Source organism: Chrysemys picta, chromosome 9 (assembly GCF_011386835.1).
Source record: "Chrysemys picta bellii isolate R12L10 chromosome 9, ASM1138683v2, whole genome shotgun sequence".
Taxonomy (NCBI): Eukaryota; Metazoa; Chordata; order Testudines; family Emydidae; genus Chrysemys; species Chrysemys picta.
The window spans coordinates 9,261,702-9,278,144 of record NC_088799.1 but is presented as its reverse complement, the minus strand read 5'-3'; the positions used below and the strand labels follow the sequence as shown (position 1 = coordinate 9,278,144).

The window sequence follows — 16,443 nt, the reverse complement described above, 5'->3', positions numbered from 1 at the left end:
ACTCCCCATCCTCACTCCACCTTTTTGACTGAGTGACCAATCTATATGCCATTTTATTTTGTCAAGGGTTAAGTCTGGAGTGATATGTTACCCACAAAAGAACCAATCAATCTAAAGAAGCATGGCTATCAAGGGATTAAGTGGGTAACACTATATGAAGCTCCAAGTTTAAGCCACAATCTTCCAAAAACTTACACACATGCTTAAGTCAATAGTTCATCAAGTTAAGCATGCGGGTCTTTGCAGTACTGTGGCCTTATAGAAATGGTATCTTTGCTTTTCTAGACTGGGCTTGTATTATTAGTTACATAAAAGTTAGTGTGTACAGGTCAGTTTAAATTTAAGTAGAGTAGCCCAGTTCTAAGCATACGATGCACATGGAATCTATAAATTAGCAGCTGCAAATAAAATAATCAAAAAGGGTAATTGTTAGAACTCACTGCACTCACCTTTGTATCTGTTATATAGCTGTTCTAACTTCTTTCTGTCCAATGATCCTTTAACGCTCTCTCGTATATAAAGTTCAGGATTTTGGAAAAAATTGTCTGTTGCAACATCTAACTTCCAGTCATTTTGAGATAGACAACTCACTGCAGTCTTTTCACTAGATTGAGTGAAGATCATAAACTGACGAACTTTATCTTTCTGTGACGATTTCAACTTGTTCTAGGAAAGTTAGAAAAGACAATACTGAGACGAACACTGGTTACTGGAAAAAATATAAGTACCTCCAAATTCCATTACAACCTTCACAATATATTAAACTTCTCTCCTTAACAAACATTAAACAGTCAGACCACAACTTATGCTCTTTATACTTAATACATACCTTGTTTTTCTTACAGTTGGTTATATCAAAAGATGCTTTTTTTTTTAATTACATGTGGACATATTTTTTAGGCATACTATAAGACAAACAACTGGACAGGTATAAACAGATACATTTCTATAAAACATTATTGCTGGTTTCCTATGAGTGCACACAAACAACATTGTGTGCACCATAATGTTTACTTGAAGAAGTCAGCAGTGTCTTCAGTATTCTCAACCCCTTCTGGCTGCACAATGCAAGGGTACCCTCAAATCCAGGTCTTCTATGTAATGGCAAAACTATCAACTAAATCATCATACAAATCCCCTAGCCAAACCATCCAGAAAATGTTAAAATTGATAATATTATCTCAATAGGCAATAAGTTGTAGTGATGATGGCGTAACACATGCACATATAGTTCCTATTTAAAAGGCTGATCTTTTAAAACCTATCTTGCCTAGAAGATACTGCGTTCTCGGCTTACCGCAAGAGCAATTTTTAATGTTATGGGTGACAAAGAAAGGTAACTGAAATGCATAAAATTTAAGTCTGCTGTAATTTGGAAAACTCTCATTCCTCATGCAAAAAAAAATAAATAAAAAAATCCACCAGATGTTGACAGACTAGTTTGCAATTTCAATTCAGATAATACTAGCATTTAAAAATAGTGAAAGCTGAAAATTGAAAAATGAAACATCTTCAAACATTTATATAGTGCTTTTTGTTTTCAAAGTCCTTAACAATAACTATATAATCCCCACAACAGTTCTATGAAGTAGGGCCGGTCTCTATTTTATAGAAGCAGAAACAGACTCAAAAAGGTTAAGCAACTTGCCTAAAGCAATACAGTGACAAAACTTACCCAGCAAAAAAATACCTGCAGCAGTGAGTCTTAGGGTATGTCTTCACTACTGGCCGGATCTACGGGCAGCGATCAATCCAGCGGGGATCGATTTATCGCATCTAGTCTAGGCGCGATAAATCGATCCCTGAGCACTCTCTCGTCAACTCCTGAACTCCAGCTTGGCGAGAGGCACAGAGTCGACGGGGGAGCAGAAGCAGACGACTCACTGCGGTGAAGAACTACAGTAAGTCGATCTAAGTATGTCGACTTCAGCTACATTATTCATATAGCTGAAGTTGCGTAACTTAGATCGATCCTCCCCCCAGTGTAGATCAGGCCTCAGAACCCAGGTCAAACTGGAGCTCATGGGGCTTGGGCTAAGGTGCTAAAAATAGCAGTACAGACATCTGGACATGGGTTGGACCTGGAATGTCTACACTTCTATTTTTAGCCCTGCAAGCTCAAGTCTGTTGACACAGGCTCTGAGATTGCTGCTGTGGGGTTTTGGGGTTTTTTTGGGGGGGGGGGGCGGGGAGGAAGGGTTGCACTGTGTAGACATATCAGGGTCACAGTGAGAATTAAGGAGTTCTCATGCTTAAACAAACAGACTATCCTTCCACTTAAGTCCAAAATTAAACCAACTTCTTGAGTCCAGTAACTTACTAGGCAATATGTGATTCTGGATTCAATGATTCTGCTTTTGAGTGGGGGAGAGGACTAAAGAGTGCTTAGTATTCCAAATCAGACATTTTTATCTGAAGTACATTATAAAAATATTACCCCAATTGTTATTGATGAAAACAGGGTCTCTTCCAGCCATTTCACTGAACCTGAATCCAATTAAAAAAATAGTCAACGTTTTCAAAGCAGAAAGCCTTCTAATCAACATGCTGAAACCTACTAATAAAAAGTGCCATTCTAAGTTAGGAAACAAAACTCAGCTTTAAAGCCCAAATTTTCATATTCCCAAACTTACAATTTTTCATCTTGTATCCTATCTAGGTTTTTATACTATGCCCATCACAGCATTATCTGACTGCCAGACTCCTTTTCAGAACCACACGTGGGGAAAAAAAGGCAAAGATCTGAAACGGACATGAATTATTCTTAGACAAAGAATGAACATTTTAAAAGGAGTGGGAACAGAAACCCAATTCCAACACATGTTTTGTGTCCAATTAAATAATTAGGAAGTACAACCAGAGCTTCAGATTCCAAATTATTCTAACTCAAAAGTCAGATCCAATGTAATGCTGCTCAACAACTCTGAGTAGATGACATGAAAAACCAATACTCAATACACTCGCAAAAGTAGTTAACATAAGTTTGCAGCCTAGGTATTACACATTATATTGAGTACAACAATGCATACATAAGCAACATTTAAATATGATCTACAGTGGAGCCCATTCATGCTATTACAAAAGAAAGACAATCAGCATTTCTATTTAAAACCCCTATTTGAAGGAATGAATTACTATCTGAAAATGTTTACAGATAAGAATTTGGCACATAGAGAATATGCTGCTTTATTCTCTCTCAGCTTTATATAAAGTTTTGCCTTAAACAAGTTTCCCATATTTTGCTCCTTTTCCCACAATGTATGTTAAAAATTAAATTTTCAGGAACAGTTGCAGACAGAGATCAATCCATTTGAATAGGTACTGCACAGATAATGGTAGAGTAAGCGCCCAATGTTTCAAACTGGTGCGCATTTCCTGTGAGCCACTGAGCCCCTCAACTACTGAAATTAGGAATTGTAGAAGCTCAGCACCTCAAAGGAGGCATTCAGTGCCTTCCAGGATTGGACTCAAAGTTTCATCCATGTACATCAAGCACAATGTGGAAGGATTACTTATAGAGGTAAATATGCTTTTTTTTTATATCCGTTTTTAAGAAAGGAAGTACAATATTTTGTAACGGGTGAATAAAAAAATAATTTTTTTAATCAAAAAAAATCAGATTTTTTGATAAAATGCTTTTTGAGGAAAAAACCTGCCTAAAGATAGTTTTAATTAAGATACACTATAGCTCAAATATATCTCATCATGGAATAGGGATTATAAATTCTAATTCTGTAGTATGAGACAATATATTCATGTAATGTTTAAGAAAAGTTTTGTAAATGAGTTCCAATAGTTCATGGATTAGGGACCCAATCTTATGGTGTTCCAGGGGCTTCTGTATGGATTATTTAGGTTAATCTTTCTATCTACCCAATGGGACTCACTGCTCAGTCTAGAAAATACCATCAGAGATGCTTAGTTTTGCAGTTCTCAAACTGTGGATTTGTGTCTCCAGAGCTAACATGCTTGTTAACAGCAAAAATGTTTTTAAATAAATAAAATATAGAGGTGAGAAATAATAGACCTCAACCCTATTGTCCCTCTGCAAATTTTTGTACACAGAGTCAATCCCTTACCTTTCTCTAAAAGTGCAAAGATTCAAAAAGTTCAATGAATAGAAAATTGTTGGGAGCAGAATAGATCTGGACAAGGAGAAGTCTGGAGATAAATGTGAGAAGGGAGGGACAGGCTGTAGAAACAAAAGTGAAACTGAGCAGAATATTCCACAAGTCTTGAGGTCTTTCTGAGTGTAGCCTTCATTGGTTTGAGATCTACCATACCATTCTCTCACTAGAAGGGAAAACCGATAATGGCAGCAGGCCGTAAAAGAGACCCAGTTTGGGAATAAGAATCATTCAAGGAATATATGTTTGCTGATGATGATGTTTTAAAGAAAGTCACACCGGTGAACTGGTGGAAGTCACTTAAGCACTTGGATTCAGAGACTGTTGGAAGTGATAATCTCACTTAACAGCAGTAGCTTCTTCTGCCGGTATAGAAAGAATATTTTCTTCCTTTGGATTAATTCATTCCAATTGAGAAATCGTTTGGGACCTGAAAAAGCAGGAAAGCTTGTTTTTCTTTTCCAGATTATGAACAAACAGGAAGTGAAGGTGAAGACGACTGAGTTAACTGCAGAAGGCAATATTTTAAGTTTCTCGTGTTGACCTGGCTGACATAGTTGATTTAATTTTTGTTTTTAAAAAAAATTATTTCATTTAACTATTTTAGTTAAAAACAATTTTATCAAAAACAAACCTGATTTTAAAAAACTTGAATGTTTAACTACATTCAAAAATTCATATGTTTGTTTTGTTAAAATATTAAGTTTGCTGTTGAAGAAAAAAAACCCAGAACAACAACATTGTTGTTTTAGTTAAATAAAAATTTTAATGTCTGTCTGGTGATGTTCTCCTACTAATACAGCATGGCAAGAAAATCCTCCAAATATTAATAATAATAATTAATGGAGATATCCCATCTCCTAGAACTGGAAGGGACCTTGAAAGGTCATTGAGTCCAGCCCCCTGCCTTCACTAGCAGGACCAAGTACTGATTTTTGCCCCAGATCCCCAAGTGGCCCCCTCAAGGATTGAACTCACAACCCTGGGTTTAGCAGGCCAATGCTCAAACCACTGAGCTATCCCTCCCCCCAATGATTAACCTGTTGAATTGGAGATAGTTCACCTCCCAATGACTTCCTAAATATCTGCTTCAATTTACTTTTGATAAATGAAATGACCAATCATTCATTTTCTGATATAGCTGTAAAACTAACCTGAAAAAAATTCAAAATAAATCACTTTAAAAATGTATAGTGTGTACCTTCTAAAAATAAAACGTACATCTCTGAATTGTGAAGAATATGTATTAAGGTTATAACAACAAACAAGAATGCACTTTTATGTATAAATCTATGATTAAATCGAGTCTTCCTGACTAGTTTTTAAATCAAATCCATCCTGTTTTGTAATATTACATATATAATATGCTGTGGAAAGTACTGAACAAAATCCTAGAAACCAAGATGGCAACTCCAAATCTGTGCATTCCTCCCTCCCCATTAGCAACACCAGGCAGGTTATAGATATTTGCCCATATCAATCAAGGCTGCAATCCTGCAACTAATTCCATACACTCAGGCCAATGTTCCCATATGAAGTCAGTTATAAGACTGGGCAATCAGACGGTAAACTTTTCAGGACTGGAGTCTTTACTCACTATGTAAAGTACCATGCACACTTATGATTATTTTAACACTTGTATTTGTAAGTCAAATATTTTTAAATACAAAAAATCACCAGGAAGATATTTATATGCTCTGTACCATGCAATCCCTACAAGGTTTGATGGAAGATCCCAAGAGTAATGGTATAAAAAGCAAAGGGAGGTCAGGGGAAAGCTTAGCAAGGGCTTCAACGGGAATGCAGTGAATTACAGAAAAAGGTAAACAGAAATTTTAAATTATAAATAAAACAAAAAATAAAAGCAATTTACTAGGTAAAAAAATTGTAGCTTAAATTGGTTTTACTGTATACTTTTAATATATGCCTATGTGTTTCATTCATTCAGAATTTTCCTATATCCAAGATTACCTAAATGTTAGTAACAATTCAATGCCTTTTAAATAAAACTAGAACTCATTTTAACAGATTAATAAAAGCTGTGTTACAATTCATTTCTAATCCATGTTCTCCCTTATAGAATATTTCATTATTAGAATTATTTAACATCCATTTTTTCTGATTATGTCACCAGGGAGCTTATTTCTGGTGGCATATCTGAGATTCCCTCCATCACCTCAAAGGCCCTGTACATTGGAGGAGTCTTTCTCCAAAAGCTTCCATACTATGTGTTCATATTGATTGGGCAGCTCTCCTAAAGCCTGCTGTGTGGGACTGCAAGAGATAAGATTATTGCCAAGTTTTTAATATCCTGTTACAGCTCATATTTGGTTGCACTAAAAATAAGCCACACCTCAAGTGGCAACAGGCTCCAAAGCATACTGCACTTTTTAAAAGGATTTTGAGAAGCTGAGTTTCAAGAGACTTGTTTTAAAATGCTCAATAGAGAGGCTACCACACCCTACAGCCTTTCCTGTATTTAACTAGAGACAGATACAGTACTTGCTACCCTAATTCAGGTTAGCTAACATGCCTCTACCTCAACTTGAAGGGAACATTCTAGTAACATGAAGTCAGTTAAACAAACGTTTATCTGCTATCATTGTTGGAATAAAAAAAAGACAGTGAAAAGTGAGATAAATGAATAGACTGAATATTCTAATAAATTCTATCAGCCTCTGGATAGGGAGAAAAGTACAAACTCAGGTCTTTGCAGACCATTCCCTTTGATCACAAATTTACGTGATGAGCACGGTATAAGAACCTAGATAGATGTTTATGCATAACACTGACAATTCTGAAACAAATCTCTTGTCTGTGTAGAATAGGGGTGTCAAACAGCGCACAAGTTCCATGTGGCGCCGAGAACCCTATTCTTTAACCTGCAACTTCCTCTGAAATGAAAGACAATCTAGCCTAGAGGGAGCCACTAAGCAGGAAACTCATGCCTGACCACACAGATGCCTGTGCAAACTGCCACTGCTTGGGAGGAGCAGGAGGGCACAGGCAACACCACAAAGCCTGGCACAGAGAAGTTCTTTTCTAGCCTCGCCTTCCTCTTCTCTATCCATCTCTCCCAGCTCCTTAGCACTGGGCTCAGGGATATGGCATCTTCTCCACTTCACTCCCTAGTACCTCCTGCCTCCAAAGAACGGGATGAAGAAGATAATTTCCTAAAAGAGGGTAGGAAAAGAGAGAAATTCCCCCAGAGGAAAGGGGGAAGAATGAAAAAAAGTCTTATTTATGAATTCTAAGTGAACACATTTTCTTTAAACACAGTATTTAACTTCACTAATGAGACATTATGCAATTGCACAAGACTGCAAAATTTACTTATCAGTGAATTTTTGCTCCTGCTCCCAACAAAAAATGAGTTTGACACCCCTGGTCTAATATGGAGATATACCTATCTCAGAACTGGAAGGGACCCTGAAAGATCATCAAGTCCAGCCCCCTGCCTTCACTAGCAGGACCAAGTACTGATTTTGCCCCAGATCCCTAAGTGGCCCCCTCAAGGACTGAACTCACAACCCTGGATTTAGCAGGCCAATGCTCAAACCACTGGAGAGGTTCTGGAAGACTGGAGAAGGGCTAACATAATGCCCCATCTTTTAAAAGGAGGAGCCAGGGAACTACAGACCAGTCAGCTTGACCTCGATATCTGGGAAACTACTAGAGCAATGTATAAAACATCCAATTTGCAAGTACCTAGAGGATGAAAGGGTAATTGCTAGCAGCCAGCATGGATTTACTAAGGACAAATCATGCCAAACCAGCTTGATTTCCTTCTTTGACAAGGTAACTGGTTTGGTGGATACGGGGAACGCAGTGGACATAATATACCTAGACTTCAGCAAGGCTTTTGACACAGTTCCACATGATATTCTATTAAGTAAGCTGGAGAAATGCGGGCTCTGCAGAACTACCAGTAAGTGGATATATAATTGGACAATTTGCAAACAAAAAGTAACTATTCATGGAATGATGTCAGATTGGAGGGAGGTCTCAAGTGGGGTTCCACAGGGATATGTTCTGGGTCCAGTGTTATTTAACATCTTTATTAATGACCTGGGTGTAGGAATAAAGAGCATACTGATCAAATCTGTAGATGACACAAAGCTAGGGATGTTTGCCAACATTTTGGAGGTTAAAGCTAAAATTCAAAGGGATCTTCATAAATTGGAGAACTGGGCGACAGACAACAAAATGAAATTCAACAAAAATAAATGTAAGGTGCTACACTTAGGGAAGAAAAACTAAATACATAAACACAGAATAACTGGCTTCATAGCAGCAATGCTGGGAAGGATTTGGGAGTTGTGGTGCATCACAATCTCAACAATGATGCTGTTGCAAAAAAAGCAAATACAATTTTAGGTTGCATTAACAACCCAAATCACGGGAGGTGATAGTACCTCTCTATTCAGTTTCAGCTGGAGTACGGTCTCCAATTTTGAAAGGTTGTAGAGAAACTGGAAAGGATCCAGAGACAAGTGATAAAGATGATCAAAGGGATGGAATGCAAGCCATATGAGCAAAGGCTGAAGGAGCTGGATATGCTTAGTTTGGAAAAGAGGAGATTAAGGGGGAGACATGATAGCAGTCTTCAAATACTTGAAAGGCTGCCATAAAAAAGATGGAGAAAAGTTATTCTCTCTTACCACAAGAGGGTAGGACAAGAGGCAACGAGTACAAACTACAGCATAGCAGATTTAGTTTAAATCTCAGGAAAAATTTCCTAACGGTAAGAACAATAGGACAATGGAACAGACGGCCTAGGGAGATTGTGGAAGCTCCGTCACTGGATGTTTTCAAAAGGAGGCAGGATAGCCATCTGTCTTGGATGGTTTAGATATGACAAATCCTGCATCTTGCCAGGGGGTTAGACTAGATGACCCTGGCGGTCTCTTCTAACCCTATGGTTCTAAGATTAGGGGTGCTCATTTTAGAAGAGAGACAGTTAAGAGAGGTTATGACAGAAGTCTATAAAAATCAAGAATGCTGTGGAAAAAGTGAATAGAGAAGTGTTATTTAACCTTTCCCACAATACAAAAGGTCACCTGATTAAATTAACAGACAGCAGGTTTAATACAAACAAGAGAAAGTACTTTTTACGCATCACTCAATTAACCGGTGGAATTCATTGCCATGGTATGCTGTGATGGCCAAAAGTATAACTGGGTTCAAAAAAACAGATGAGTTCATGTAGGATAGGTCCATCGATGGCTATTAGCCAAGATGGTCAGGGATGTAACCCCATGCCCTGTTCTGTACGTGCCCCCCAAAGCTCTGGTACTGGCCACTGTCAGAGAAAGGATACTGGCTAAATGGACCGTTGGTCTGACCCCGTATGGCAGTTCTTATCTTCATCCTTTATCAACTCATTTCTTGTCATGTGACTCCGCTCCCCTCTCCTTCCTCCCCCACACTGAAACATGTCTTCTTGTGTGTTTATATAGCTCTTTGAACGATGGGAACTTAGATCTTAGTTGTTGCTTTGGGGAACTATGGCAATACAAATAATTTTTTTTAAATAGTTCCCACAGCCACCCACTCACCATCACTCTCATATATCGGACTTAAACATTTGCCAAACACATAATAGCTAGATCACTAAATAAAGATGATGGGTCCCGCTGCTCAAGATTAACATCCATGTGAGAAGTCAACACCCCTTCTTCCATGCTGCTTAGAAAGGGAAGCATGGACTTCTTTCCAGTACGCTGCCCCTGGAACTTCCCCAGAGGTTGTGTGTAGTCTCCAGCTATTTGGCATCTGATCAATCTGAAGAATCCCCACCCCAAATCCCTCTGGCTTGCAGAAGGTAGAGAGTATTTGTTCGATTACCATCTCCACCAAACCAATATTCTGGCCCAGGTGTGATGGGAGACTCTGCTATTCCAATCTCTTCCCAGTGTCATATTTTGGATGCCTACCTCTTCTTGTCAGTTTCACAACTACCCATAGAGATCCTAATAGCAGCAATGAACACTCATAAAACTCTAGCCAGTTGTCAATCTGCAGTTTAGAAAAGCTCATAGCAACAGAGGCACTGAAACTTATTTAGAGGTTACATCTTTAACTATAATATTTTAATATCTTTATTAGGCCTCTTAAATTATGGCCTAAAAATTCATATAGATGCGCTGCATGGGAATCTTTTCCAAGTAAGTAGCATCAACTTTTGCAGAAACTTGGCTTCCATTTTAGAAAAAAATCAGTTCTTATGTTAAGGATACATAAACTGCCTGTAAACCCTACAGAGTAATCTGCATGCAGGAGAGGCCCTTACACTCTCATAAAACTCCAGTGACTTCATGTCAAACACCGAATAACCTGAAGGCACTGTATGCAGACATTAGCATCGGCAGGTATGATCACCTTTTAGCTCTGGGGTCCTGATTTGTGAAGTGTTTGTGTGCACCTTAATGGGAGTATTCTTATGGTCATAACAGCATTTCTTCATTTTTCTTTAGAATCAAAAGCATTCAGTGTTGTGCTACATCCGTCAAAAGAATGCATCAGACACTTGCAAATAACCATAAGTGTTCTTGTCTGTGTTTATTAACATATACAATTGGTAAAACATAAAAAGCAAAACCTGATCAAGGGATATTTTATTCATCATATTTGTGGAGAGCATAAAAACTGATCACAGAAGTATTTATTACCACAACAAGCTATGCATTTACTGAGGGATAATTTATGCATCTAGTGCCATGGCATATGGGTGCATGGCAAATTAAAAATAAATGCAAAGTCCACGTTAAAGTGTGGCACTACCAAAAATCAATTCCCACAGCATTTTCTGTACTAATAAAATAATAATAGTCATATCCTGATAATCACCTTCTCTTCTCTGGTGATTTGGGGAAAGGAAGATAAAAAGAAGAAAGCAACATTTTCTTTTTCTTTTTTTTAAACTGTATTTTAAGCTGAAATAAGATCCACTCACTTTCAATTCAGGAACACAAAAATTAAACGTTCACAAGATCCGGCAACATAAACCACTCAAAGAAAGGGTGTGAACACCAGCAAGGTTATCTGGAAGTTTTCTGGCATTCCTTGATTTGTTTTACAAATTTAAGGTTATTTCAATTAATGTGTGTGTGTAATTGGATAATCTTTCATGGCAATTTATACAATTCTTACCTACCTAACCAAGAGAATGTAATAGCTCTGAGAGTCACTGAGGTAATTCTGAGTTAGGGCACGTCTTCACTAGCAATGTTAAAGCGCTGCTGCGTAGTCGTGGCATAGCACTGAGAGAGAGCTCTCCCAGCGCTGTAAAAAACCCACCTCCATAAGGGGCGTAGCTCCCAGCGCTGTAGCACTGTCTACGCTGCCATGTTACAGCGCTGAAACTTGCAGCGCTCAGGGGTGTGTTTTTTCACACCCTGGAGCGAGAAAGTTGCAGCGCTGTAAAGTGCCAGTGTAGACAAGCCCTTAATCTAGCAGGCAGAGTAAGTGCTGAATTCAGTCCTTTTCCACTTTTGCCCTAAAAGCAGGTGCACAATAACACTATAACAGTTAAGTATCAGAGGGGTAGCCGTGTTAGTCTGGATCTGTACAAAGGACAAAGAGTCCTGTGGCACCTTAAAGACTAACAGATGTATTGGAGCATAAGCTTTCGTGGGTGAATACCCACTTCGTCAGATGCATGTCAACTATAATAGTTGTTTTGCACCCATCATTCTGGTCCAGCCTAGAAGCATCTATACAGCCCCTATATAGCTGCTTCCATAGGACACACTTCCACCAGGAGTGCAAGAACGTGAATAGAGAATCAAGGGTGGGGCTACACACTAAATCACACAATGCTCTGACAGAAGCCCTATTCCTGAACAATCTTAAGATAGCCCTGGTGAAAAGAAACTATATAAACATGAACCCAATGGACTCTTTGGAAAGCTGGGAAAGGACACAAAGATATATATCCTTTGGCCATCTCTTTTTTAAGATACAGATGAAGTGGCCTGAATTGATCCTAAATGCAGATGCTAAATCTACAAATCTTACTTTAGGAAAATAAGCTGGTTTCGAATTTGATGTGCAAGCACTAAACTATTATAAACACAAATATTCACCACATAGGTACCAAATAGCCGTATGAAACAATCATCTTACAACTTACAGGGTGATATTAAACTGTAAAATGATGCCATGAACCGAAACAAGATATTACAGAAGATAATGTCAAACATTAAGAATTTCAAGTTGTACAAGAATTTCAGTTTCCTGTTGCTGCAAGAAGTTTGTCATAAGCAACTGTATATTTACCATTTTATCACAAGAGAAGCATTTCTTAGAGAACATGTGCAGATACACAAGACAGTAAACAATGTAAGTTGTTGAATAAAGATTATAAAATTCGTTTGTAGTTCTGGGTTAGGCTTCAGTGCTGCAAATACTTAAGCATGTAATTAACTTTACTATTGTGAACAGCCCATTGATTTAAATAGGACTATTCATGGTAATAAAAACAAGTGCATGCATAAGTGTTCGCAGAATCGGAGCCTTTCTACCCAAGTAGTATTACAAGAAATCCTAACCATTTCATACTGAGGGTGTGTTTTTACTTTGAAGTTCATGGTGACATGAACAAGCCATTAGTATATAATTGTAGAATTAAACAAGTTAAAGCTGGAAAAGACCTATTTGTACAGTGCCTAGCACAACAAGCCCATGGTCCATGACTGAGGTGGCCAGGTACTACTATAATACAAATTAACATAATAATAAACCTATTAGATTACCCAGTCCATCAGTGTCAATACAGCATTGTTCCATACAGAATGTTTTCTAGTCTTTTGTTCAGTGTAGTGTCAAAAAAACCAAAGTAAATAGGCGTCCACCACTTCCCTCAGGAGACTACTCACAGCATAATATATTTCATTGCCTCTCTCTTGTATTTAAATTGTACAAATGCTTGATTAAATTACAATCTCTAATCATAAAGCCAGGTGTTGATATATGCATACACAACCAACACACCTTGTGTGTGGTTATATGGCATATCCAGGTTGTGTTGTGAGGCATGAGGCCTAAAGCCAACTGCCTTCAAAGACCTAAGTAGTACAGGTATCTAGTTTAATTGTAGTTTCTGAAGCCTTAACAAGATGCTTTTTATAAAATGTTGCACAACACTGCTGAGGTAACAATTACCTAGTGCAGTGATTTTCAACTGGGGTCCGCTGACTATGTCTAAAGTAGGGGTGGGCAAACTTTTTGGCCCGAGGGCCACATCTGGGTGGGGAAATTGCATGCAGGGCTATGAATGTACGGCTGGGGCAAGGGGCTGGGGTGCAGGAGGGAGTGCGAGGTGTAGGAGGGAATACGGTGTGCAGGAGGGGGCGCAGGGCAGGGGGTTGGGGTGCAGGAGGGGGCTCAGGGCAGGCGGTTGGGGTGCAGGAGGGAGTGTGGGAGGGGGTGCGGTGTGGAGGAAGGGGCTATGGGCAAGGGGTGGGGTGCAGGAGGGGATGCAGAGTGTAGGAGGGGGCTCAGGGCAGGGGGTTGGGGTGCAGGAGGGGATGCGGAGTGTAGGAGGGGGCTCAGGGCAGGGGGTTGGGGTGCAGAAGGGGTACGGAGTGCAACACGGAGCTCAGGGCAAGGGGTTGGGGTGCAGGAGTGGTGTGGGGTGCAGGAGGGGGCTCAGGGCAGGGAGTTGGGGTGCAGAGTGCAGGAGGGATTGGGGTGCGGGCTCCAGCCCGCTGCCACTTACCGTGAGCGGCTCCAGGGTGGCAGCGGTGCACAGCTCCCTGCCTGCCTTGGCCGCATGCTGCTCTCGGAAGCGGCTGGTACCATGTCCCTGCAGCCCCAGTGGGAGGAGGGGGCAGAGGGCTCCACGCGCTGCCCTCGCCTGAGGGTACCTCCCCCGAAGCTCCCATTGGCCACGGTTCTCCGTTCCCGGACAATGGGAGCTACAGGGGGCAGTGCCTGCAGGCGAGGGCTGCGTGCAGAGCCTCTGCCCCCTCCTCCCACTGGGGCTGCAGGGACATGGTACCAGCCGCTTCTGGGAGTGGCGTGGGGCTGGCAATCCCATGGGCCGGATGCAGTCTGCAGGCTGTAATTTGCCCACCCTGGTCTAAAGGGTCCACAAAAGATTGTCATTATCACAGAACAGTAGTTTTCAACCTGTTGTCCGCAGACACCTAGGGGTTCGCAGACTATGCCTAAGATTTTCAAAGGAGTCTGCACTTCCATTTGAAAAATTTTAAGGGCCCACAAATGAAAGAGGTTGAAAACCACTGACCGAGTTCCAAAAAGCATGTAGTTATACTAAGATTCCTGAACAACCTCACCCTTCAACTGCAAGATCTCTCTTAGAAAACCTGTTTCGCACAAAAAGAAACGTCATCCAACTGCTCAGTAAAAGGTTTCGATTTTTATTAAGGATTTCTAATGACAACAAAAAAGTGAAGTGGAAGAGGTCTAAATGCCACACCAATAATCTATGTCCTGGAATACCACAGGTGTTTTTTTGTTTGTTTTACACAAGTCTAACTATGTTGGTGAGATTTTTTTTTTAAATGATATAGTTATGCCAGTACAACCCCTAGTGTGGATGCAGTTATAGCGCTGTAAAGGTGTCTTATGCCTTTATAGCTTATTCCCCTTCCCAAATATATATAACAATAAATCTACGTCCTTACTAGGAGCAGTGTACCACTTTAATTGTGCCAATATTGTTAAAGTGGTACAACTTTTGTGTGCAGATGAGGCCTTAGAAAAAAGTATGACACTAAAACATGTTCACTTGAGTACAAAAAAACGTGTGAGAGAGAACTCAATATCAAGATACTCCCATATTGAAAAAAAATAATAATAATTTTAAAAACAACACACTGTATACCAGAAATCATTAGCTATTACCAAAATAAATCAAATTAAAAAGTGTCAATGGATAGAACGTCCTTCGTGATGCTGATGTGAAAGGGATCAATCCCCGGTTTACGCAGTAAACGCCCACAAATTCTCCAGGAAGGCTCCGGTTTGATGAACCTCAGAAACCTCCCTAGCACCAGTGAAGTTGCTTTGCTACCATGGGCACTGAGCCCGGGGAAAGCATCCCCATTAGCTCCGGATGTACGATGGGATTTGAATCCACCCAACCCAACAATGACACCAAAAAAACTGAACCTCCCTAAAATGCCCATGAAGTTAGAAATCCCCAACCCCAGGGACCTGAATCCCCCTCCCTAAAAAACAATACAGGGAATCCCCCCCTTGAGCCCTTGCTGTGGAGAGGCCTGGACTACTCCCTGCCAAACCCTCCCTGAGATGCAGGGTCCAAAACCCCCCTGCCACCCCAGGAACCCACAGACCCCCTCCCCTAGCCCTGAGGTGCAGTTCCTGCTCTCTCCCCATAGAGCCCTAGTCACCTCTTCCCCGCAGCACTGACCTGAAGGTTCCTGAGTGACCCTCCCGACAGAGGTGCCCAGTCAGCCCCACAGCCCCCTCCCCTCATATGCCATTCCAGGGGGCCAGTGTGCCCCCCTCCCCCTGAAGTGAAGGGCCTGACCTCTCCCCCCCCCCCCCCCAGCCCCCGAGCTGAGGGGGCCTGAGCCCCTCCCCCCGAGCTGAAGGGGGTCTGACCCCCAGCACCACCTCCCGCCTGAGCCGAGGCCCCGCAGTGACCCCCGGCCTCCTTTGCTCTGTCCGGCCGGGCTGGAGGCGCCGCCTCTCAGGCGCTGCCCCCTGGTACTTTCTCCCCCCCCGGCGCCACCACGACTAGGCCCCGGCTCCCGCATAGCGGCGCTGCTTGGCGGCGGGGGCCCGGGGCCCGGAGCGCGGCCCGGCCCGGGAGGCTGCCCCCGGCGCTCACCATGTTGGGGGCTGTGCAGGCCTCTCCCCTCCCGGCTCAGGCGGAGACTGAGGGCGGCGACGGCGGCTGCTGCTTCCTCCGGAGGCGGCAGCGGCTCCTCCAGCTCCGAGTCCGGCTCCTCACGGGCCCTTCCGCCGCCTCCCGCTCATGCGCAGTGCGGCGCCCGGCACCGGGTACCCGACTGCCCGAGGCGCCCCCCGCTGGGTCTGCCCCGGGCGCTCCCCGCCCTTCGGGGGGACCCCCCTGCTCCCCGCATTGGGCCCCGCCTGACTGTTGGGGAGCCCCCCCGGCCCTAGCAGTGATCGGGCTGGAGGGGAGTAGGAAGGGGCCGCCCCTGCCACCCATAGAGATTATCAGGGGGCACCAGGAATCGCCCCCAGTGCCACAGTTTCCATGGGATGTGGTGGGAATAAGAGAGACACCTGCTGCACCCCCCTGGTGGTTACTGGCGTGCAGGGCCAATAGGGGAGGCTCCCCCAGTCCTCCTAACTC

At 41.9% G+C, this 16,443-nt stretch overlaps 1 protein-coding gene across 1 annotated transcript in view; it reads right to left on the bottom strand.

The window, feature by feature from the left end:
- Positions 1-16,109, bottom strand: part of DCUN1D1 (defective in cullin neddylation 1 domain containing 1) — a 34,372-nt gene extending 18,263 nt beyond the window's left edge. Inside the window, exons 1-2 of the mRNA XM_005285985.4 lie at positions 15,952-16,109; positions 450-666 (exon numbers count right to left, since the gene is read on the bottom strand). Coding sequence (XP_005286042.1) covers positions 450-666; positions 15,952-15,954 — 220 coding nt within the window. The 5' untranslated portion in view covers positions 15,955-16,109. The remainder of the gene's footprint in view (positions 1-449; positions 667-15,951) is intronic.
- Positions 16,110-16,443: the final 334 nt, after the last annotated feature.